At 42.9% G+C, this 24,333-nt stretch overlaps 1 protein-coding gene across 1 annotated transcript in view; it reads left to right on the top strand.

Annotated features, from left to right (window-relative positions):
• FLT1 (fms related tyrosine kinase 1) overlaps nt 1-24,333 on the top strand; it is a 198,723-nt gene that overhangs the window by 133,290 nt on the left and 41,100 nt on the right. Inside the window, exons 15-18 of the mRNA XM_023762009.1 lie at nt 534-665; nt 11,745-11,851; nt 16,567-16,699; nt 21,885-21,989. Coding sequence (XP_023617777.1) covers nt 534-665; nt 11,745-11,851; nt 16,567-16,699; nt 21,885-21,989 — 477 coding nt within the window. The remainder of the gene's footprint in view (nt 1-533; nt 666-11,744; nt 11,852-16,566; nt 16,700-21,884; nt 21,990-24,333) is intronic.

Raw genomic sequence — 24,333 nt, 5'->3', positions numbered from 1 at the left:
CCCACCCCCACTCCCTGTCTCTAACACAGACTAATAGCAGAGTTTGCACTCAATAAGTGCTTGGTGACAGCACTTGGTGTGGAAGCTACTGGGTCTCGAAGCTGTGGTCTGAAGATTCCTGGTAAAATGGAGACCATAATACCTTACAGAGGGTTCTAAACTCAAGATAGAAAGTGTCTCCCGTAATGCCGAGCATGTAGCAGGCAATGAGTAAATGGTAGTTATTATTATTAGAAATGCTACCTTCTTGCTATTTTCGCTTCGAAGTTTGGTATGGCAGCCGCACCTCATTTCTTTCACAGTGAATGGCCTTGGTGCATCCCCAAAGCTGGGGGTCAGAGCACTGCTGGGTGGTGAAGGTGCTATTAAAAAGCCTGGGCCAGAAAAAGCAAATAAGCAGTCCTGCCCCAGGTTAGCCCAAGCTCGGATTTCCTTGTCTGAATGCATAATGATAGGAAGGGGGTTGTGTCACAAAAGGAGCTGTTTTTGTTTGTCGTCCAGGCCCACTAATCTAAACATCTCTCACTTCTCAGGAATTATTTTAGGACCAGGAAGCAGCACGCTGTTTATTGAAAGAGTTACAGAAGAGGATGAAGGCGTCTATCTCTGCAAAGCCACCAACCAGAAGGGGTCTGCGGAAAGCTCAGCATACCTCACCGTTCAAGGTAAACAGCTGCTCCAGAAAGCAACCAGAAACTGTTCAGACATCTATTTCCCTGTTTGTTTAACTTTTCACCTCCCAGTCTCCTGTTGCCCCTCCTGTCTGTGCCTTTCCCTGACCTCCTGCCCCCTTCCCCTGTCCCTCTGGGGAAAGCCTGTCTAGTTACACTCGGCAAGGCTGAGGTGAGGAGGACACTGGCTGGCCACCCTTGAGAGCCATTTGAACACAGTCTCCGTGGGGGGAGTAGTTCCCAGAAGAAAGCCCGCTGCTGCCAGCATGATGACATGACCCACAGAGAATGACAGGAGTGGCCACACCTGTGAGAAAGAAATCCAAGAAGGAAGACAATGGGTGTAGATGGGGGGAGGGGAGGGCCAGACACTGGAAATGGTTCGTTTTTTTCCATTTCCAACTCGCACGAGTTAGACATATCTTGCAAACTTTTCGTAAGCTGGCTTTTAACATGAAGGAGGCTGCAAACTATCAGAAAAAAGCAACGCATAATAAACAGACCACATAGGCTTCAGATAGCTTATTGAGTAGCAAAATCCAAAGAGGCCTAATCCTACGCTGGATTGTGGCCATGTGGCTTCCATTTAGAAAATAGTTTAGACCTCAATTTCAATTCTCTGGTGCCAAGAATCACCCAAAACATAACAGTTACAGCATCACAAATTATTAAATTGGCACCTCTTAATGTAATTACCTATGGCACATTAAAGTTTTACATGAAAAGATGGCATTTGTTCAGCAGCCTATTTCCAAATGATCCCCAGTAGACTTCAGAATAGGTATGTATTTTGGGGGTAGAAACTAGGATGAAGGCAACATACAACAGTTCTTCTGCCCTGAAAACTTCCAAAGCTTAAAGATTGTAACTCTGAGAATTCAGACTCCTTTTAAAAAGAATATCAACCACCTTCTTTTACAAGGAAATGATTCTATAGATTCTCCTGAAAATTCTGCAAGTATGCTGCCACAAACTTATGGTTTCAGAAAAAGTCAAGGGTAGCATTCCCACATACTTTTGGTAATGGCCCTTTTTGTCTCCCAAATAATCCTTGTTTTAAAGTATTATTTCAACTTTTCTGCTTACATAGGAAGAAAACAATTTATTAAGTGTGAATCTCTCTTTATCAACTCCTTCTTCAAAGGACCATTAATTTATCACTTAACAAGGACTCCAGCTGTGACTCTCGGAGGGGGGGGGGGGGGGAGAGTAGCCACATCAGGCCAGGGAGGGACCTCCATCTGAGAGAGGGGTAGCAGCAGAGAGCAAGGAACACTCCTAATCCTCCGTCCAGCAGGTATTTTCCCCCATATCCTCGCACAACCCTGCAAGATACACAGAGCAGTTCTTACAAAACCCAGGGAGGAATGAAAAGACTAACCTAAATCCTGTAGCCAGGGAATGGCGGATTCGCAATGACTCACTCCAACCCTCCACATAGCTGCCTTCCCTCGCCAGGTGTCTGACCCCACTTCTGTGTGAATGTGGGTTAGCAATGGCTGCGAATGAAGCCTGGAGGTCTTTTGTCTGAACAGCTCCCAATTTCCTTCAAATCCTCCTTATCCTCCAGGCCAGTTTAGATGCTCTCTACCCTGTGATGTCCTCCAGGATGAAGAGCTGAGTCAGATGTTCTCTTCTCAATCTCTTCTCTGTCTCCCACTCCATGGTTCCTGAGTCTTTAGTCAGGCTCATTTTATTCTGCATTTTATTACTATTTAGTCGTTAATATGTTTTTCTTCCCTACTGAATCATAAGCTGTGTCTGACATGTCTTTATATCCCGTACCCATGCAGGAGACTAATATTTATTTAGTGCCTTTATGTGCAGCACTTGATATATGTATCCCATTATGGGCTACACACTTGATATACATATCCTTTAACTTCATAGGAGTCTAAAGGAAGAAGTATTATCTTCAGTCTACAGATAGGAAGATGGAGTCTCGAAGAGTTAAATTACTTGCTCAAAGTCACACAATGAATAGGTAGTGAGGTTGAGACTTGAGCATATGTCTTTGGAAACTGTAGGTTTCCATCCTTCCTCCATTCTTCTCATTCCTGAAGTGCCTTTGGAACTTGTCTGCAAGGCCTTAGCATAAAATTGAGCTTTTAGACTCAGTTATCCTATTATTTGGTTTTCTCTCTACCTGCTTTTAGCTTTCCTACACTGATTCCTTTCCCACTAATGTTATGCTTTCCTGGAAGTCAGACAGGAATAGTGCTATCACCAATAAGTTCTGAACGTTTTTATCAGCCTATTTGCTCTTGAGGAAAGGGGAGATAATTTTCACTTGAATTGCCCACATCAGCTGCCATCGTAGATGTTCTGATCCCTATCATCTCTTGACATAATCTCTTAGCCTCCCAAACAGCCTATCCCAGTGGTCAGCAAACTCATTAGTCAACAGAGCCAAATATCAACAATACAACGATTGAAATTTCTTTTGAGAGCCAAATTTTTTCAACTTAAACTATATAGGTAGGTACATTGTCATTAACTTAATTAGGGTACTCCTAAGGCTTAGGAAGAGCCACACTCAAGGGGCCAAAGAGCTGCATGTGGCTTGCGAGCCGCAGTTTGCTGACCATGGGCCTATCCTCTCCTCTCAACATCCTCTAATACACTCCCAAATCTAGAGTGATCTTTTTAAAATAACAAATCATATGACATGTTACTTTCCTGCTTCAAATCTTGCAGTGGTTCCCGATCACCTATTCCCCTCATGCAGGCACACAGGTCCTCTGTAGACTCCTTCTCCATCCCCATCCCGTCTCCTTCCCACAAGTCCCACACTCTGGCTGAACTGCATTACTTGTGATCCAGTGAACACACTGTGCTCCTCCTAGTCTTCTGCCTCAGCACGTTCTTTCCCTTTTGTCTGAACAGGCTTCCTTCCCATCTATTCTCCCCCTGGACAATCCACTCATCCTATATAATAAAAGGCTAATGTGCAAATCAACTGAACAGTGGCACAACTGGTTGCTATGATGTGCACTGACCACCAGGGTGCAGACGCTCAACGCAGGAGCTGCCCCCTGGTGGTCAGTGCGCTCCCACAGTGGGGAGCGCCGCTCAGCCAGAAGCCCTGAGCCAACAGCACTAAGGATGTCTGACTGCCAACTCCCGGACTGTGAGAGGGTGCAGGCCAGGGTGAGGGACACCTCCCCCCACCCGAATTTTGTGCACTGGGCCTCTAGTCCTTTATAGTTCACTTTCTCTACACCTGATTACTGATCACACCATCATTTACCCTTCTGTGCTCCCATGGCTCTTGACATGTACCTTTAATGCAATGCTATCATTGCCTATCACTCACTCTTCTATCCCAGAGCACTGGATAAATGTTTGTTGGATTCATATATTTAGAAAACCACCACTGAATATCTGATAAAAGAAATGCACCAGTATATTGTTTAGGGCACTAGAGAAAAGCCAAATTCAATGTGCTGTTAACTCAATGACTTAATTATTTGCCCAGGATTATGCAGGATATGGAAGTGTAAGCCACAATCAACTAACCTCAGTGGGCTTTGAAGACCTAGTTGAAAGGAGAGTAAGGTGCACATGAAACAATTAAGAACCAGGTCAATAAACATTTTGAGTGCCTCCTAAGGGTAAAGTAGAAACATAATTTGTATAAAACAGACTACACAATGCTGCTAGTCAGGCCACCGAAGCTCACAGAGGCAGGAGAGGATATGGTAACCTGATCTCTAAAGGAGCCTTGTCAGATGCTGGGTGAGCAGGTGAGTGAGCAGGAAGGAGAGAGCAAGTTATGAGCAACTTTGGACCTTCTACATCCTTTTCTTCTTTGGCAATAATGAAGTCTAGATAATTCTAGGTATTTCCTATTGTCTAGTCTTGAATTTTACGAGGAATCTGTATTTTTGATTCATGACCTCTTTTCCCTCATGTGGCATTAATTTTTAATATCACTTAGAGAAATTGTATAGTTTGCAACATGGCTAAGACTATATACTAGAATATGCATCCTTCTTTTTTACTGGTTATTGCCCCCAATTGCCATGCTATTTCAGTTCTTGTGTCTGCTTTTCATAGTTTTTCTGCCTTCTCCCTTGCTCTCTTTTATAATTTTTTTCTGTTTTAAAAGGGATGGCTATTTCCAAATTCTCTGTTTAAAACTTGTGGTTAGCTGAGGAAACAGATTACTGATCTGTAATCATCAAACCACACCTGAAACATTGTACCCATCTCTAAGCATAAATAAGTGGAACCATAGTCCTAATAGAGTAATGGTAAAGCAGTGCAAGGAAATGAGGATGTTTAGTCTAAAAAGGAGACAACTTGGGCTGACATTATTGTTTTCTTCAAATACTGAAGGAGCTTTCACACTGAGGAGACATTTGACTCCTTCTTTGATACACTGAAAAAGAGAACCAAGAAAGAGAGATGGTGAAGTTTCAAGGAGGCAGGTCTCAGCTCCATTTAAGGATACCTGTCATTTTGAATAGGAAAATTTCTTGAAAGTTGACATTAGGTGGATTTTATAAGTTAGATGCAATCTTGAATGAAAGTGCTTTGGGCTCACGGAATAAAAATTTGATCCTCGGAGGCTGTTCAGAACAGTTGAATGCAGCACCTGCTGAGTAGTTTTATCACTGAAATTAGATTCCTGCCCTAGAGTCTAAGGCATTATTCTTCTCACTCTGGTGGCTGTGAAACGTTCCCTGGCTTGAGACTGACTTCCTGATATATGCAAATAGACCCTTCCCACTGACCTATCTTGTCAGGTGGAGTTTAGGAAATGAAACCAGGAGCATAAGTTGTGTCTGTGGCTATGTTTAACAGATTTAAAGAGGTTCGTGAATTAGCCAGGAAGGAAACTGTCTGCTCTTTTTATTTCCTTTAAAAAAGGATTCTTATACTCATAGATAAAACAATGTGTTGTTTTTGTATCTGAAAAGGCTGAGTGGACTGTGGAGGTAATGCAGCTTCTTTAAATAATGATGGGTCTTGTTTGGTTTGGACTGCACACGAGCACACGTGGAGCTCTCAAAGGGAACAGCCTCATATTTAAACAATAACAACAAAACTGTCACTAACTAAAATAATTTCTGAAATTCACAGCATTCAATAGCCCATGGAACTCAATGGGACTGTTACAATGAAAGTGTGGCACATTTTATCCAAGGACCTCAGATAAACTATATTTTATAATTATTATTGGAAGTAAAAATCACAATATATAGAAATACATTATTTTAACAGAGTCAGGCCTTGCTATTGAAATAGTATTTATAATACACAGAAGAAAACAACTTGAAGAATAACTACCATTTTAAACATTTTTTTGAAGATGACTGATGATACAAAAATCATGGCAAGCACAGAAGGGTTCTGCAGTCTCACCACTTGAAATGACATGAAAGGTGTGATTTGCAAATTTTGTGCCATAATAATTGTACATTAACACATTTCAGGGAAGGCCTCACACAGCAGGAAGTATACACTATGTTTCATAAAATTCCAGTGGTAAAGAATAGGAAAAGACAAAATAGTTGTCTTGGATATCTAGCCACTCCTTCCTGTCACCCTTAGCCAGCTCTCAGTTCCTTTCTCCTCTGATCCCTGACTGTCCTCCATTTCAGCTCCTCTCTTCCTGAACCCTGCCCCCAAATTCACTCCCATGGCTCTCCTGGCACTAGGAAGGATGTGATAAACTAATTCACATGATGATGCTGGTGATTGAGGTTACTCCTCTCATGGGTGTTGGCAACTCAAAAGCGTTTCCCAAGGAGAGAATAGTGCTCAAACCAGAGAGCTGGACTGGCTTCCCAGTAATTTCACACAGCCGAGCCAGGGGTGGGGGTGAGGGAGTTTTTTTTTTTTTGGGGGGGGGGTAGAAATAGGGTATGGCTGCCTTTGGACTGCAAATCTACAATGACATAAAGCTGGCCTTGACCAAGAATTCAAAAAATGGTGATGGAATTAATTCATTTCTAATATCTTACGCTTATTGAACATGCAGTGAACTTTTTTAAAAGCACATAATGTGCATTAACCTCCTTAACTTTCGCAATAATCTAATGAAGTTTTTTTTTCTATTTACAAGTAAAAATTTGAAGCTCAGAGGGATTTAGGACTCTGTCCAGAGTTACGAAGCTAGGAAGCGACAGAGCTGAAAGCTGGGTCCATGTTTAACCATTCTGCACAACTGCCTCTCAGCTCCAAGGCAGCAGAGCCTAATGGGGAAGAGGGCCCACTCTAGAGCAAGGTGCATCACTTCTCATGAGCCATAGAACCCTGGGCAAATTACTTACCTTCCTAGAGCTTTAGTTCATTATCTACAAAATGGTAACCCAACTTTAATAGGTTGGTATAAGAATTAGCACACTTCAAACAGTATCTGGCATGTAATAGAAACTTTTAAAATATTAATTAACATCATTATTTGTTAATATGATCAACCAAATCCCATTGTGACAAAACCTTCTGTAAGTAGTTTTTCTAGTCACCCAAATGGTGTTCCAAACCACAAAATTCTTATTTGACCTAAAGATTTAATTGCTGCACTAAAAGTGTGTTACAGAATGGATGATGCATAAAAGGAATTTTAACTATATTTACCTGAAATTACTCTTGAAAATGTACTTCAAATTTAATCCTAATACAGTACTTCCATACATCACTGTCCTTCAGAGGGGTTCCAAATTGGTGTGCAGATTCTTAAAAAGCTTCACAGATTATATGAAGGCCAATTTTAATATTCTTATAAACCTTAGAAAAATTACACCAATTTGGAACCACACATCACATGGGAGTGATGTCCCTAAGACCCTGTGCTAACTCCTAGTCATTGTCAAATCCCACCCACTGGCCTTCTTTTCCCTGCCATGTGCAGCTGGAGTGTTTCATGCACTGAACTCATCAGCTGTCACCAGCAAGTTGAAGCCGGGTCTAGTCAGGCTAGTGTGTGGATGTTTGACCTCTGAGAAAACATCTAAGAGTTGTGTAGGAAGAGATGCTGCTGACTTAAGTCAGTCTACCCAGCCTAAGGTCATCCTAATGGCTGCTTTCCAATAAAGACAGAGATTGAGCTATCGAATGAGATAGAGATAGAGCACAGATACTACATTACATCTTTTAAAATTCTTATTTTATCATTCAGTGAGCAGGAATAGACTAAGTAGGTCTTTCTTTTCTAATAAATGTTCATCTTGGAGATGTTTTTCCTGTGTTGATTATTTAAATGTGTAAGTGCACACAAACAGATGGGGAACTTTGCCTGAGTAAGGACTGTGGAATTACTTTGGGGGTCAACTTCCTGCCCCTTGGAATGCAGTGGGAACGTTCCCACAATGGGAGAGGGCCTCAAGCAGGGCACTCCATGCAGGAGGCATCGGCAGACATAACTCCTCTCAAGATGCTATCAGTGTCTCCAACAGCCAAAGGCCACTGTACCCTCAGCTGGTCCCAATCATATTCCACAAAACTCATTTGCATCATAAGCAAAAATGTGTGTGTGTGCACATGCGTGTGTGTGTGTGTGTGCGTGTGTGTGTGTGCGTGTGTGTGCGTGTGTGTGTGTGCATGTGTGTGTGTGTGTGTGTGTGTGTAAACAGCAAGGCAGCATCAGACCTCTCACTGTGTGGGCTGAAATCCAAACTTATATTAATTTGAGCTTAAAATATTCCCATGGAGAAGATGCATATTGAAAAAAAGGTGATCGTGCTTTGGAACTTCTTCAAGGAGGTTGTTCCCAATTTCATGAGGTTCAGGGAAACTTAACCACAAGCTGACAAAACAGCAAATGAAGCCAAATTCATTCATTCACTCAACCAATAATTGCAGGATGTCTAGTATGTGTGACATACTATGTGAGAGGTAGCTCCAGACCACGACCTTCCACTTACCACTATACACTAGCACCCAGAACAGAACCTGGGATGTAGATGGTGTTCCTATGTTTGTTGGATTAACACACATGAACAGGAATTTGACCATGAATGCTTTGAAAGCTTCATGAAATTCTTTGGAGACAAAGCAAAACATAATATATCCACTCATTCACCCAATCTGATGAGTGGGGATATGAAGAGAAATAAGATGTGCCTCAGCCTCTGGGAAGCTTACATTCTGGTTGAGAATCAGCAAAGGCCAAAGCATAGCAGTGCCGAAGGCCCGGCATATTTAAGAAACTACAAGTATTTTTCTGTGATGGGAGCAAGTGTCAGGATAACAGGAGATGAAGCTGAAGAGATAGGAAAGTTTGGGGTAGGATGTAAGGGTGTTTTTTATCCTGACAGGGACAGCGGGATGTGCAGGTGGCAAAGATGGAATCTAGGCAGAGGCGCAATAGGATTAAATTTGTGATTTGGGAAGCTCACTCTGGCTACAGAGTGGAGGAGAGACTGGAGGGAGTCAGGGTTGGTTGGGGAGCTAATGTGGGTGTCCAGGCCTTGATTTGGGCAATCATTGTGAGGAAGGACAGAAGGTGATAATTCCATGAGCCATGAAAGTGTTATCAGGAAGTGGAGTTCTTGGGGTGCTGAGAGAAAAGAATTTCCTGAGGGCCCCACGAGTGGATGAGGTTTCATGGAAAGCTTTATTGATGATATAAAATTCAGGAGGTTCCCCTCAAGGTCCCATCTCTGTCCATCTCGCCATGGCAGAAGTCCAATCTTGTCTTCAGCCGGGCTAGAATTATGGCCACTGCCCAGAGTTCCTGTTCCATATTAAAGTCCAGTCCCACCCTGACTGGTTTGGCTCAATGGATAGAGCGTCGGCCTGTGGACTGAAAGGTCCCAGGTTCGATTCTGGTCAAGGACATGTACCTTGGTTGCGGGCACATCCCCAGTAGGGAGTGTGCAGGAGACAGCTGATCGATGTTTCTCTCTCATCGATGTTTCTAATTCTCTGTCCCTCTCCCTTCCTCTCTGTAAAAAATCAATAAAATATATTTTTAAAAAAATAATAAAAAAATAAAGTCCAGTCCCGTTCAGCATCTGGCTAGCTTAGTTCATTGCATGTGGGGTCCACATGGCAATGGGCCATGCCGCTGCTTAAGGCCACGTGGCTGCGGAGAGAGAACAGACAAGCCCACCGGCAAGTGCAGGTCACAGAGACAGAGGGAGGGGACTCTGGGGATTTTAACCTGGAGCTTCTTCAAACTGGCCAATTAACAACCCAAGATTTCACACACTCCTCATGGGGTCCACCCTTTAGCCAATCCATTGTTCCCAAGCTAGACTGCCAGGCAAGCACCTCCCCTGTGCCACCCCGACTTCTCCTGCACATGTGCCTGCCTCCCCCTTTACCCCCCGACAATCCAGCACTGGAGGGCGGGAGGAGGGGTGTTACCCTCCTTAGAGGAACAGTGCTGCAGTTCCCTGGGCTGTGAAGCTGTAACTTGCTTGTGAAACAAACAGGCTGATGCTTCCTAGGTGAATATGCTCAACAGTGTCGGGCTCTCCCTTCGCTCTCTTCTTTATTAACGTTAACTAACCAACTATGACAATAACAGAAGTAGGATGGGCAGGACCTTGTGACGGCCTGGAGAGAGAGAGAAATGTCAGTTTCCCTCTAAGCTAAGAGACGCACTGCGGGGACTCTGGCCCACAGGAGGTACTTGTACTTGGTGGCTGGAGAGATAAAAAAGGAGGAGGCTCAGGTTTCTAGCTTGTGTATTTGCTATTATTCAAGGCAGAGAACCTTCACACAGATGCTCAGATTCTCTGTGGTCTGGTCCTGTCCTAGATCTTGCATTATACAGTGGGGCCTTGACTTACGAGTTTAATTCGTTCCGAGACCGAGCTCGTTAAGGAGCTCGTTAACTCAAATTACTCTGTTAACTCCATGCAAAAAATCGGCAGAGAGACAGCTGGTATCTCAAAAAACTCATTAGTCGGGACACTCGTAAGTCAAGGCCCCACTGTACTACCATCAGCCCCCTGTCATTTCTCAGTCCTGGGTCTTAACTCATACTGTTCCCTCTGCCCTATAATGCCCTCTCCTGTCTTCGTCTCTTTAAGTCAACTCCATTTCAAATGTCACTTCTTCAAAAAAGTATTAGATTCCTTCAACCGCAGATACTTTTAAAATCTAATTTCTTTGTATTTGCCTTAAGTCTATTGCTTCGGTTTGTGAGTGAGTGCCTTGAGAGGGACAACTTTCCCTCATTCATCTTCCTATCTCCTCCAGCCTGGAACTTCGCCTGTAGTAGGATTCAATACATCTTTGTTGGACTGAAACAAAGAGCCAAAAAGATGTCTATCTATGAAGCGGGGATATTATTGCCGCCTACTTCATGTGGGGGGGGGGGGGGGGGGGGGGGGGACTTGGCCTGGCTGTTCCAAAAGCAGTGAGCAGGCAATTGTGACAGTCCTTGAGCTTTATTTTTATTTTTTAAATCTACTTTGAAGAATGTTGTGAGTCCCAAAGGAGCCCTTTTATGTAATTTTTTTTTCTTTTTCTTTAGAAGTTCCTCTAAAACCCATTAGGGAGATTTAACATATTCCAGATTTAGCACTTTAATGGGCTTTTGTTCCTGCCATAATTTTTTTCCCATTTTTAACTTCTCCTCTGATTTTTAATTAGCTATTTCTGGGATTATGAAGTTTGCAAATTCAACAGCAAAATTTCTGGAAAGACTTTTAATTGATGTGTGAGTTTATTGTGATGATATTGTGGACCCTGCCTGAAACGGAAGGTATGGGAAGACCTGTCCCAGACACGGATTCTCGAGCCAGCAGATTGCATTCGCCATGATGAACATTTAGGGGCACTAGACATCTTTTATAAAATCACAAAGACCCGCCTGGCTGGCATGGCTCAGTGGTTGAGCATCAGAACCAGGAACCAAGAGGTGGTAGGTTCAATTCCCAGTCAGGCCACATGCCTGGGTTGCAGGCCCAATCCCCAGTGGGGGTGCATGCAGGAGGCAGCTGACTGATGATATGTCTCTCTCATTGATGTTTCTATCTCTCTAGCCCTCTCCCTTCCTCTCTCTCTAAAAATCAATAAAAACATATTTTTAAAAAATAAATAATAAAATCACAAAGACCCCGCGTTTGGGAGTCGCCGTTTAACCACCTTGGTGTTTTTGTTTTCCAGGAACCTCAGACAAGTCAAATCTGGAGCTAATCACTCTCACGTGCACCTGTGTGGCTGCGACGCTCTTCTGGCTACTGTTAACTCTCTTCATCCGAAAACTGAAGAGGGTAAGAACATTTCAGATAGGTCCTGTGCTCCTTTGCATAATATTCTAAAATGCTCGCCTGATATATGGGACAGGCACAAAACAGCATCAGACCCTATCCCTCCCCTTACCTCTGGCTCCTACCCCTATCCTGGTAAGCACTGGAAAATGAATCATTAAAACGTCTCTCAGCCATAAAGTGGGATATTCAAAAGAAAAACTAGAGCAATGGAAAGATGAATATTTCCCAGGGACAAAAAGGATATTTTTTATAAAAATATGTAATGAAGTCTTTAAATTTAATTTAGCATAAGACCTGTGAAGTCTTAGTCTTCTTAACCTTATTCTCTGCTAAGAAAGAAAAAAAGAGAAAGTCCCACCTGACTGCCTCTCACAATGCAGAAACACAAAGACGTGCACTGCTGTTCCAGACTCGCTGAGCCCAGGATCAAATTCAGTTCTTTAGAGCTCGGGGTTCAGGCTGGAATTCAGGACATCCGATTTCTATAATTCTGCCTACAGCACGACTTGCTTCTCTGAAGTCCCGTGGGGAAAGAGCCAACATTCATTCATCCACTTATGCCTCAAATATTTACTGTGTGCCTGCTCTCTGCAGAGTGCCAGGCCAGTGGTAAGCAAATGCTACCGTCTGGGGCTTTAATCAAGTACACAGACAATGCAAAGTGTAACAACAGTGAGCTGAGTAAAAGATGCGTAAGAGGGGTGGTCAGGCAAAGAAGCAGGGGCAAGTGCTGCAGGCAGAGAGGAGCGTGCAGAGGCTAGGGCAGGGCAGAGGGACACTATGAGAATGAGTGGCTGACAGAAGGCCAGAAGTTACAGTGGTGGAAACAAGGCATGAAATGCAGCAGGAGGAGAGGGGAGGGGGGGAGGGGAGGGGAAAGGAGGGGAGGGGAAAGGAGGGGAGGGGAGGGGCGGGGAGGGGAGGGGAGAGGCTGCAATGCCTGAGCAGGCAGGCTTGAGGCTATAGGAGGGAATTTAGTCCACATTCTAGAACGAATAGGAAGCTTTGGAGCAGGGAGGAGGGTTATAAAGCAAAGGTAGGCAATTATAAGTGAGAAATTTGTGTCTGCAAAGATTATTTTGGCTGCTGTGAGGAGAATGGACCAGGGGGTCACCTAGTAAAAGAGTTGACAGTAGTCCAAGGAAGAAATGGCGTTAGCTCAGTCTAAATCATTAGAGTCAAGAGATATTTAGGAGGCAAAATCAAGAAAACTTGAAATGTGTCAAACTGACCTACTCAATGTCTAGATATTTATTAGCCCTTATTAATAATGTACCAGGCTTGTGGGAAGCTCTTTATGCAGTATCTCAGTTAATCCTTCCAAAAATGCAGAGGTAAATACATAATTATTACCATTTTATAGAGAGGGAAACTGAGGTTCAGGAATTAAAATAACTTGTCCAAGGTCACAATGCTGATTAGAGTTGGAGCTGAGTTTTGAAGCCAGGTTGTTTGGCCTTAGGCTGGGTATTCAAAACCAGTAATGTGCACTTTATAGCGTTAGTATGAGAGGCAAGGCTAGCAGCATCCTCTACAATGAATGTGTAACATCAGGCTTTTGCTATATGGAGTGACTAGTTTTGAGACAGGACAATTCAGGCCACTGCTTGAGAAGGAACAGGTAGGTCAAATAATAGTATTTGAAGGGGGAGACACATCATATAGGGAAAGAGATCTAACAAAAGAAAAACTTGCCAAATCTGTGAGGGAGTACAAAGACTATAGGAGTTCAAAGGAGGAGAGTGGGAGAAAACACTTCAGAGAAAGAAAAGTTTAGAGACAGACTTTGAAGGTCATAGCTGGAAGGAAAGAAGCAGAAAAATACAGCTCCCCCACCCCCCACTCCGCAGATTAGGGAGGGAGTCCAGTTACTTTGCCTATAGTAGCAGAGTGGAAACAACACTGGAAAGGCAAATTGGGACTAAACTGAGTGGGTCTCTTGTATTTTTTTTTAAATCTATGAAATTTTGATATCAATAAGAAATGATGAGCCCTATCCGGTTTGGCTCAGTGGATAGAGAGTTGGCCTGTGGACTGAAGGGTCCTGGGTTCAATTCCGGTCAAGGGCACATACTTCGGTTGCAAGCTCCCGGCCTTGGGAGGCAACCAATCCATGTGTCTCTCTCTCACATTGGTGTTTCTCTCTCTCTCTCCCTCTCTCTTCCACTCTCTCTAAAAATCAATGGAAAAAAAATATCCTCGGGTGAGGATTTAAAAAAAAAAAAGAAGAGGAAAGGATGAGAACAAGTAATAGAATGCCTATAAAATGACAAGTGATTGGTTGTGGGAGGCGAAGAGGAAAAAAGGCATCAAGAACTATCTCCATGTGGTTTCTCTAATCACACTGTAAATTCCTCACTGATAAAGACTACTTTATCTCTATTCTGCATAACCAGTGTTATAATTACAGCCAACATTTATTGATGCTTACTGTATACCAGGCTCTGTTTTAACAGCTTTACATGGATTATATCACTTGATATTCACAATAGCCCTATGAGTTAAGTACCATCATTTGACAGATAAGGCAACTAGGCTTAAAAAAGTTAAGCAGCTTGCACATTGTTATGTGCTGGTCAGAAGTTGAGTTGTGATTCAAATCAAGCATGAGCCTCAATGTCTGGGCCCTGAAGCCCGTGGCTGTGCAATTTTCATGCCAAGCACCTAGTAGCTGCTCAGTGTTAATGTCAATTGAAAGAGCAAATATTTGTCAACTAAGATTCTGCTATCACACTCCCCTCAAAGCCCTTGCTTAAGGTTTTTGTTTTGAGCGTTTTGGTGTTTTCTCTCATCTGCCTTATTGAGATAAACCATAAAATTTCACAGGGGCCACGTGGGGAGATTGTCTTCCGTTGCCTGCTCCCTGGCCTCCATCACAGCACTGCCAGCCTCCCCTAGCATCCTGCCGAGCCCAAGCCGGCCCCTGCCAGGCTCAGCAATGCTATGCTCTCTGAAGACTGGGGATTGCTTCTCATCGCCTTGGCTGTGTTGGACATTGCAAAGTTTAGTCCTAAAACCAACTCCAGCTGCTTCCCTAATGAACACCCCACATTCCTGTCATAGGAATTTAGACTCCTCTACAGTCTTACAGACTCCCACCAGTGTCTGACAGGCTGGGCCCTCACAGTCTAACAGCAGTGGCAAGTGCAGTTCGTGACAAACGTGCTCCCTATCTTTCTCTGTTACCCATTCTTTATGGAGGCCAGGCAAATCTTTCTGCCTTGAGCTATTTGTCACACATTTTAGTGATAATTTTTTGTGAGAAAGAGACTGATTGCAAGTGATGGATGAGGTGAGCTGTGACAGCCCAGAACAGGGTGAGTAAGGGCTGAAGAATGTGGGTGGCTGTGACATGATGTGTATGGAGAGGTTGTCCTCTCTACTGAATTCTGATCTGGTTGAGGGAAAGCATTGAAGGGAAAGGCCCTAGAACTCATTTAAATGAAATTGACATAACTCTGGCAAGAGTTATCGAAACCCACCTTATGTTGGTAAGCATACTTCCTTTCTGTCCTGCCCACAGAAATACAATCAATTCTACAATTAACTAACAGAAAATATACCCATGCATATGAATTTAGACACTAAATGTAAATCCAGTTATTTATGATCTGAAAAAAAAAGTATTTTTTGGGCTTGATTTGCATTACCAAGATAAAAAATGCACCTGAAGGCAGATGTCCGCCTTACTTACTTGATGTCCACCTTACTTATTTGATGTCCTACCAATGGTCAAAGGAACTTGGAATGAATGTTGCTATGTGTAAGTCTTACTCTTTGGTATTTGAAATAATCAACTTCTGTTTCTTACTGAAGGTAAATCCTATTCTAATCTCACTAATGGACCCTGTGGTCATTTTCAGGCAGCTAAGTGGCCAGGCCTTCTGAGTATATTTAAGCTCTTCATATGAAATGTACCTCTAGGCTGTCCCAGAGAGGCAGACCCTGAGCTTACTTTACCATCTCTATCCTTTCTTGCAAATGTAGAAAGCCATAATCATGGGCCCTACTGTCAGCCTATTTGTAATGTATATTCCTGCTTACACAGAATGGCCATGGAAAGTTATTTTTAGTCTTTGTATGGAATGGTTTTATTAAAATGCTTTGCAGAACAAGCAAATAAGTTTGCTGGAGAATCTGAGGGCCTTTCATCTGTGACTAGAGGCCCGGTGCACAGATTCGTGCACTGGTGGAGGTCCGTCGGCCTGGCCTGTGGGGATCGGGCCAAAACCAGCTCTCTGACACACCCCAAGGGGTCCCAGATTGCAAGAGGGTGCAGGCCAGGCCAAGGGACCCCACTGGTGCACAATAGGGGCCGGGAGGAACCATGGGAAGATTCCAGGGCATGTCCGGCCCATCTCACCCAGTCCTGATCGGCTGGACCCCAGCAGCAAGCTAACCTACTGGTCGGAGCATCTGCCCTCTGGTGGTCAGTGTGCATCATAGCGACTGGTCGAACAGTAATACGGTTGCACACTTAGCATACGAGGCTTTTATTATATAGGATAATACTACAGAAATGCAGGGCGGGAACAGCAAGGGTTGTTTGATAGACATCACATGCTCAGGTGTGATGTGCATATGTGTGTGCTACTTTCTGTACCTCACCATATGTTTTAACCAAAATAGCAGGAGATATTGTCTAATATTGTTTTAAATTGGCTATCAGGGGGTTTTTAAGTCATTGATGACTTTGGGATCTCTTTATTTCTCAGTCTTCTTCTGAAATAAAAACTGACTACCTATCAATTATAATGGACCCAGATGAAGTTCCCCTGGATGAGCAGTGTGAGCGGCTCCCGTATGATGCCAGCAAGTGGGAGTTTGCCCGGGAGAGACTTAAACTAGGTAATGTATTTGTTCAACAGATTCCTAACCCCATACTAAGCACCTACTGCATGCAAAAGACTGCATTGAGGAATGCAAAAATAGGTTAGACTCAGGATTCTACCCTCAGCAGTTCACAACCTAGCAAGGGAGAGGGACACAGAGGTATATGAGTCTATGAGAATGCGGAGAGGATGGTTTAAGGGACAAGGAGACAAGGAGCACCTATTCATTCTTTCAACATTTACCAAGCACCTTCTCTGAGCAGCAGACACAAAAGTATTTGAGTCTCTTCCCTCTAAGGCAGTGGTTCTCAACCTTGGCTGCACATTAGAATCACCTGGGAATCTTTTTAAAATCCTTATTTCTGGGCCTCATCTGAATGGGGTTGAGAACCACTGCAGGAGGTCACCATAAAAGTAGATAAGTGAAGGGAAAGGAGGAGAGTTTAGTTCCATCAGGAGCCTTACAAGCCCAGGTGCTCTTAATTAATGACATTTTTGAGGAGTCAGAACCTTATGACCTGGAAAGTAATTCAAGATGACAAGGCACAGTAAAATCAAACATTTGGTGAAAGAGTTGGTACTCTTCAAGGCTGTGGATCAAAAACCAGTCTGCACAAATCCACCACATACTTTGAATTTTCCTGGGTGTTCAAAAGGTCCAAACGAGAAGAAAGTCTTAGGGGGTCACTTAAGTTTCACTTCTGAAAAGTGAGGACTGTTGTTTTCCAGGTAACACAGATGCTGTAAACAGGCAAATGTGTTTTCCTTCAGCTTCCCCCCAAGTCCCTCCAGCTTAGACACCACAGTGCAAATTACTCTTCAGCCCAGTTATTACAAAACAGTGGGAACCTCAATTACTCCCACCCAAAATATTTGGCTTGTGGGTTCTGAAAGTTTTCCACTCACTCTGACGTATGCCAGAATAGCTGGAACTAGGAAAAGAGGCCATGCATCCAGTGTGCCCAGAGCTTCTCACTCGGTATAAAGAGCCTGTTGTTCCAAATTCAATGGCACTGCCTGCTTTTCCCACTACATGCAGGTCATTGTCATACAATGGAAAGATATTGGGCGCTAGCTGGTTTGGCTCAGTGGATAGAGCATGGGCCTGCGGAGTAAAGGTCCCGGGATCAATTCTGGTCAAGGGTACATGCCGGGGTTGCAGGAGGCAGCCAATCAATGATTCTCTCTCATCATTGATGTTTCTATCTCTCTCCCCCCTCTCCCTTCATCTCTGAAATCAATAAAATATATTTTTAAAAAATATTGGCATTTCTTTGGAGGTGGAGGTGTGAGGTGACAGAGAGGGAGAAATGGCTTTTCTCATTCTCTTAGGCCTTGAAATGATCCCACTTACATTTCTTCCTACATGAGAAAAAGTAGTTGGCCCCAAGAGTATGTTCTGTTTGGCTTGGGGAAGAAAATTAGGAATCAGACAAAAGCCAGTAATGGCTGCTGACAAGAAAAAAAAAATCAACCAAATTTAGAGTAGGTAAGGGCAGGTGGCACACTAGATGAGTTCCGTCTGCAAGTCTAAATTATATGGCAGCCTGCCCAGCCCCTTCAGTGACCTTAGCATGGAATATGGGATAATTTTCCCACAACCATAGGCCATTCTCAGGCCACGTTGCTTTCCAGGGGTATTAGTCACAATCAAATATGCTCCTTCCAATGCAGGACACATGAGCTTTCCATCCCTTTTTTTCATTCCTCGGCCTAGTGTCACTGTGACCATAACACGTCCAGGCGGGGAAGGGGTGCCAGTCCTTCTACCAGAATTCCCCTAGGGCTCAATGAGTGTAGATAATCCCATTTCAGGAGATTCTTCTTGTTGAAGATCTTTTTCATGGTTCTTTTCCTTCCCAGATGCTACGATTTGGCTAATATACATGTGAGTATCTTTGATGGGTGAGAGGAAGTGTAGCAAAGTCTCAATGCAGAGTGTGGCTGCAAGGGCCAGAGTAATGCTCGTCCTACTAACTTGGGAGCAAAGAGGCCCAAGATTTGTTTGTTTGTTTGTTTGTTTGTTTGTTTGTTTGTTTTAAGCCAAATAAATGAGAGAAAGAAATCCGAAGCAGTGTCTGTTAAGTGAAAGTATATCTGAATAGATGGGAAGAAAAGGCAGGTTTGATGGGCAGAATTACAACAGAGTTCTGAATGTAGAGAAAAGCATAGATCAAGCTGCTTCTGATCTCAGCTGTCTGCACTCTGTGGGTTACTTTCAGTCCTGGAGAGAGAAGTCAGAATTTACAGTACCTGATAGATAGATACAGTTAGAAACAGTCAAAGGTGTTGCTACCATTGAAATTCCTGAAATCCGGTAACTAAAGAAACCTATATTGTTGGTGATTCTACATTAAACCTCAGAGAGAATTCGCCTCCTATACATTTATAAATGTTTGACATTGCACCTTTCTATTGGGAAAATTGTCAGAATTAGCGAATATGGGAAACAACACAGGGAGTCTGGAAAATGGCAGGTGAATGGGACCTGGGCTGGTGCTGCCTCTTATAAGACCGGCCCTGGATGCCAGAGAGGAGCTCAGCCCCATGCTGCCATGCACTATCCCCAGTGTCCCAGGGACCCTGGCCAGTCATTCTTAAAAGAAATTCCAATATCCTTTCATTGTATGACTATGACCTAGCAGTTTACAAGCTAGTGAGTGGCATTTGGGTAACACCAAAGGAAGACTTTAAGAGAAAAGGAGGATCAGGCCAGGTCAAGTCCAGTGTGACTGGGCTCCTCTGATACTGAACTGTGAGTCTGCAGAAAGATTCCAGTGCACCAGATGATTAAAGAGCCCATAGCAGCCCAGCCGGAGTGGCTCAGTGGTTGAGCATCGACCTATGAACCAGGAAGTCATGGTTCGATTCCCTGTCAGGGCATATGCCCGAGTTGGGGGCTCGGTCTCCAGTACGGGGTATGCAGGAGCCAGCCAATCAATGATTCTCTCTCATCATTGATGTTTCTCTCTCTCTCCCTCCCCCCTTCCTCTGTGAAATCAATAAAAATTATATATATACAGCTTCATGCTGCTTTGTGAGGCAGCAATCAGCTTCCAAGAGAACAAAGGAAAAGACTGAGGAAAGCCAAGTGAGAACAAGTTGATTCTCAGTAATAAAAGCAAAGTCCCCAAACACTGGTTAAAACAAAGAGTGTTGTGATGGCGAAGAAGGGCATGCCCGGGGACTGAAGTGTGGTGCCCCAAACAAGCAAGAGTCTTTGCAGCCTGTGGAGAGGTGTCCCAAGACAGAGATTATCTTATCACTGCTCAGGCTCAGGACACTTTTCATATTAGATGGTAGAAGGCACTTCAAAAGGAAAGCATTGTTCTTTTACCTGAGAAAAGCAAGGAATAAGCCTGTAACCAAATGCAGCCATTTTCACGAGTCTGGAGAAGGTATCTGCCACTGCCCTTTCAATTTGTGATCTCCACGTCCTGCACCTTCAGGGGCCACTCAAGGCTCTTGTATTTAAGATAACAGTCCCCTTGCTGGTCTATATCTTGGACAATTTTATCTGAAGAAGGAAGCACTGACTGCGTCCCAGCCCATGGCATGTGCTCTGGGAGGAACGAACGATCTTTATCAGTCACTACAGGTACATGTGTGACCACAGGAAAGGCTTGTGACGTCACCAGTGTTCCCTTTCTAATGCAGAGTGTGTCCCTCTGAGATAGATGCAGAGACTGCTACAGAAAAGCTCATATAATTATGTTGGTAACTGAACACTTCCCATGTCCTAACTGGATGCCCAAAGGTGATTGGTAATGGAAGATACTAAGCAGAGGCAGAGTGAAGACATCTTTGTTACTGAGTAGTTGTGCATAAAAAGTATAAAGGTCCTAATATGGTGAAGGAGGAAAGTTTCGTTACAAACTTTACAAGAATTAAAAAACTAAAAAAACCAAAAAACTATATTCTTTGGGGGAAAAGATTGGACTATGAGGAAGGGAGGGAGGGAGGAAGGCTAACTAACTGAGAGCTTGTTATCAGAACAGTCTCAGAATGCGGACTTGGTTTCGAGAGATGTGTTAAATCAACACTAACTACCGGGACTTAACTTTTGACCAGAGGCATTTTGTTGACTTTTTTTCACTCAGAATAACTAAAAAAGAGTGACTTCTTTGGCTCACTCCTTTTGCCTTGTCATACTTGAGGTGTACTGTTTCTCTAGGTTCTACTTAGCTACCTATTTCCTGGTGATACAAAAGGAAGTCCCCTGATATAACAGTAGCTGAGGTTATCCAGGGGATGCCTCTCAAGGTCTTCATCTCAGGGGTCCCTCTAGTTACCTAGGAGTGTATGAGACTTGCTTTGAATATCTCACAAGTTCCCAAATGCTACTGTTGATTCTGCACTAATATCCAGCAAACCTTCTATGCAGCAGGTACTGGGCTAGGCTCTGGGAAGACTCAGACATGGTCATTGTCCCTCTCAGTCAAGTTGTCTCATGCAAGGCTGAGAAAAGAAACATGTGAATAGTTGTTATAGTGTAACCTAACAGATGCCATGAAAGAACCCTTGCTTTGTTATTGCATTTGGCAACCACCTCTCTATGGTTGAAACAAATTACTAAGAGTGGTTGATAGTCTCATGCGCTGAATATGATTTATAATCATCGTATGAAGAAATGTTAGAAATACTGGGTCTATTTTGCCTGGCAAGGAAGTCAGAGAAATGAGTTAGTTGGGGGGGGGGGGAGGGCTTATTTGTTTTGTTTTTTAATCTATGAAGCATTATTATAACCAATAGCAATAACTATCATTCTCAATTTCTCGCTTTCTGCTAAAAATAGATCAGAAGAAATGTCCTTAAGTGGCAAGAAAAGGGGCCTAGGTTAGACACAGGGAAATATTCTTGTTAATAATGTTATTAAACAATGGAAGAGACTACCCAGGATTTGGTGGCCTCTCCCTTCCAGGAGGATTTTGTGAAGAGGAAACTGGCCATCCACCTGCACAAAAGGCCTTCTAGGTGCCCAGCATAGCTGTGAAGAATGAGGGTACCTCAGAAGCACAGTAAAGAGTTGGAAAAAATTTACTCAAGAAATGACACTTTTAGGGTCAGTTCCTTGGAGATCCCTTTCAAAGTTACACGTGCCTCACAGCTACAAATAGGAAAAATGGCACTTCCTTCCTGAAAAAGACTTAAACTCACCCCACTGGCTTGGTAAACAAATCAATGTATTCTTTTCATTGTAGGCAAATCACTTGGAAGAGGGGCTTTTGGAAAAGTGGTACAAGCATCTGCATTTGGCATTAAGAAATCACCCACCTGCCGGACTGTGGCTGTAAAAATGCTAAAAGGTATGGACACTGCGGTTTGGCTTTCAACTGACCCATTGCATTTCCTGAATGTTGGTATGAGTTGGATGTGGCCTAGGAACAGGCACAAGCTATTTCTGCGCTGGTCACATAACTTTCTCCTACTGCTGCAAGCCCCTTGACTTTACGATTTTTAGGTGAGGCCAGAGAGTCCAGGATAAGCCTTGTCAATGAAACAATCAGCATCATCCACGGGAAAATGACTCCTGTGACCTCAAAAATATTTCTCTTACCACATCTCAGACTTGACACTATCAGAGAATTAAGCCCATGGTAACCAATTTTTTGAAATGATCCACTTGACATTATAATGGAAACTTAGCTGTACATCACAAATCCCAAAGGCTTAACTGGGGCTTGACCTAACTATAAGGTAAGATTGTGAAACTAAAACAAGTGAGATGATCAAAACCGTAAACTTTTAATACTGTCAAGTCCCAACCATAAAACTTTTTCTCTTTAGAAATGAAAAACAAATTATCTTTCAAGTGCGAACTGCTAGGAGGTAGAGTCAAATCACATAGAGATGTATGACCACTGCCATAGATAGACGGAAAGTGAAGACTATGTAAACCAAACAAATCAAAATGCATAGATCCTTTAGAGTTTAGAAAATAATTCATTTCCTCCGTTATGATGAAATTTTCATGTTCTTTCGATGCATCTTAAAGTTCCCAAACCAAAAGAAACAGGAATGAAAACCCATAGGGCAGCTTTCAGCTTTCCAAGATCTCCAAGATAATGCCAGGGGGTTTTGAGGCACAGAAAGCTATGCGCCCAACTAAGCAGGTACCTAGCAAAGGCTTCAGGAGAAAAAGGGCCATTTGCTTAGGGAGACTTCCTCTTCTTCCAGCCCTGACACCATCATTGCCCAAGTATCATGTCATGATATTTTCCACCTCAAAAGGCTGTCCTTTTTAAAGGAAAACTTTGATAAAACTCTACAAAGAACCTGACAGTTCTACTCTGAAAGTAGCCAGGAAAAGGAGTTTTGCATCCACAAGTCAGGACTTTTGTTCGAGTTGAGCTACCCAGATGATGGACAGCATTTCTGTGAGAATTCCTCCATTCCAGCACCCCACCCTGTACACCCCACCCCAGATTCTAAAGAGAAGACGCAGCACCATGTCTTCTATGTGACAAAGCATCAGACTAGGTACTTTAATATGTTAGGTTGAACCACTTGAAATCGTCATTTTTCTCTCTATGCCTTGTTTTTCTGGGTTGTTGTGTTTTCGGTTTTTTGTGGGTTTTAAATTGATTGCAGTGACATTGGTCAACATGAACATATAGGTTTCATGTGTGGGTTTCTATGTAACAAGATCTGTATATTGTATCTGTATATTGTACCCAAAATCAAATCTTCTCCTCTCACTTTATATTAGGACTTTTTTCTCCCTCCATTCCCCTTATCTCTGGCAACCACCATTCTGCTGTTTGTGTTCATAAGTTCAGGTTTATATCCCACATAGGAGTGAAATCATATGGTTCTTGGCTTTTTCTGTCTGACTTATTTCACTTAGCATAATGTTTCAAGTTCCATCCATGTTGTTGCAAATGGCACTATTTCATCCTTTCTTATGGCTGAGTAGTATTCCATTGTGTATATGTATCATATCTTCTTTATCCAGTCCTCTATCATGGGACACTTTGGTTGTTTCCATGTCTTGGCCACCATGAATGATGCTGTAATGAACATAGGGGTGCATATATCTTTGCAAATACATGATTTTGAGTTTTATGGATATACTAGAGGCCCGGTGCATGGGTGGGGTCATATGGTAGCTCTAGTCTTAATTTTTTGAGGAATCACCAGACTGCTTTCCATAGTGGTTGTACCAGTTGACATTCCCACCAGCAGTGAATGAGAGTTCCCTTTTCTCCACAACCTCTCCAACACTTGTTATTGTTTGTCTTATTGATAATGGTCACTCTAACACGTGTAGGGTGTTATCTCATTGTACTTTTAATTTGCATTTCTCTAATTTTCAGTGATGTTGAACATCTTTTCATATATCTATTGGATATTTATATGTCTTCTCGGGAGAGGCGTATTTTCAGGTCCTCTGCCCACTTTTTGTTTGGATTACTTGATAATATCCTTCTATGTGCAAAAAAATTTAATTTTCATGAAGTCAAATTACCTTTTTTGTTTTGTTTTGTTGCTGATACTTTTGGTGTCATATCTAAAACTACATTGCCAAATTCAAGGTCATGAAGATTTACTCCTATGTTTTTGTATAAGAGTTTTATGGTTTTAGATTTTATATTTAGGTAATTGATCCAATTTGAATTAGTTTTTTGTAAATCACATGAGGTAGTGGTC

Source organism: Myotis lucifugus, unplaced genomic scaffold, assembly GCF_000147115.1.
Source record: "Myotis lucifugus unplaced genomic scaffold, Myoluc2.0 scaffold_227, whole genome shotgun sequence".
Classification (NCBI taxonomy): Eukaryota; Metazoa; Chordata; class Mammalia; order Chiroptera; family Vespertilionidae; genus Myotis; species Myotis lucifugus.
This window is presented reverse-complemented; position numbering and strand designations above follow the sequence as displayed.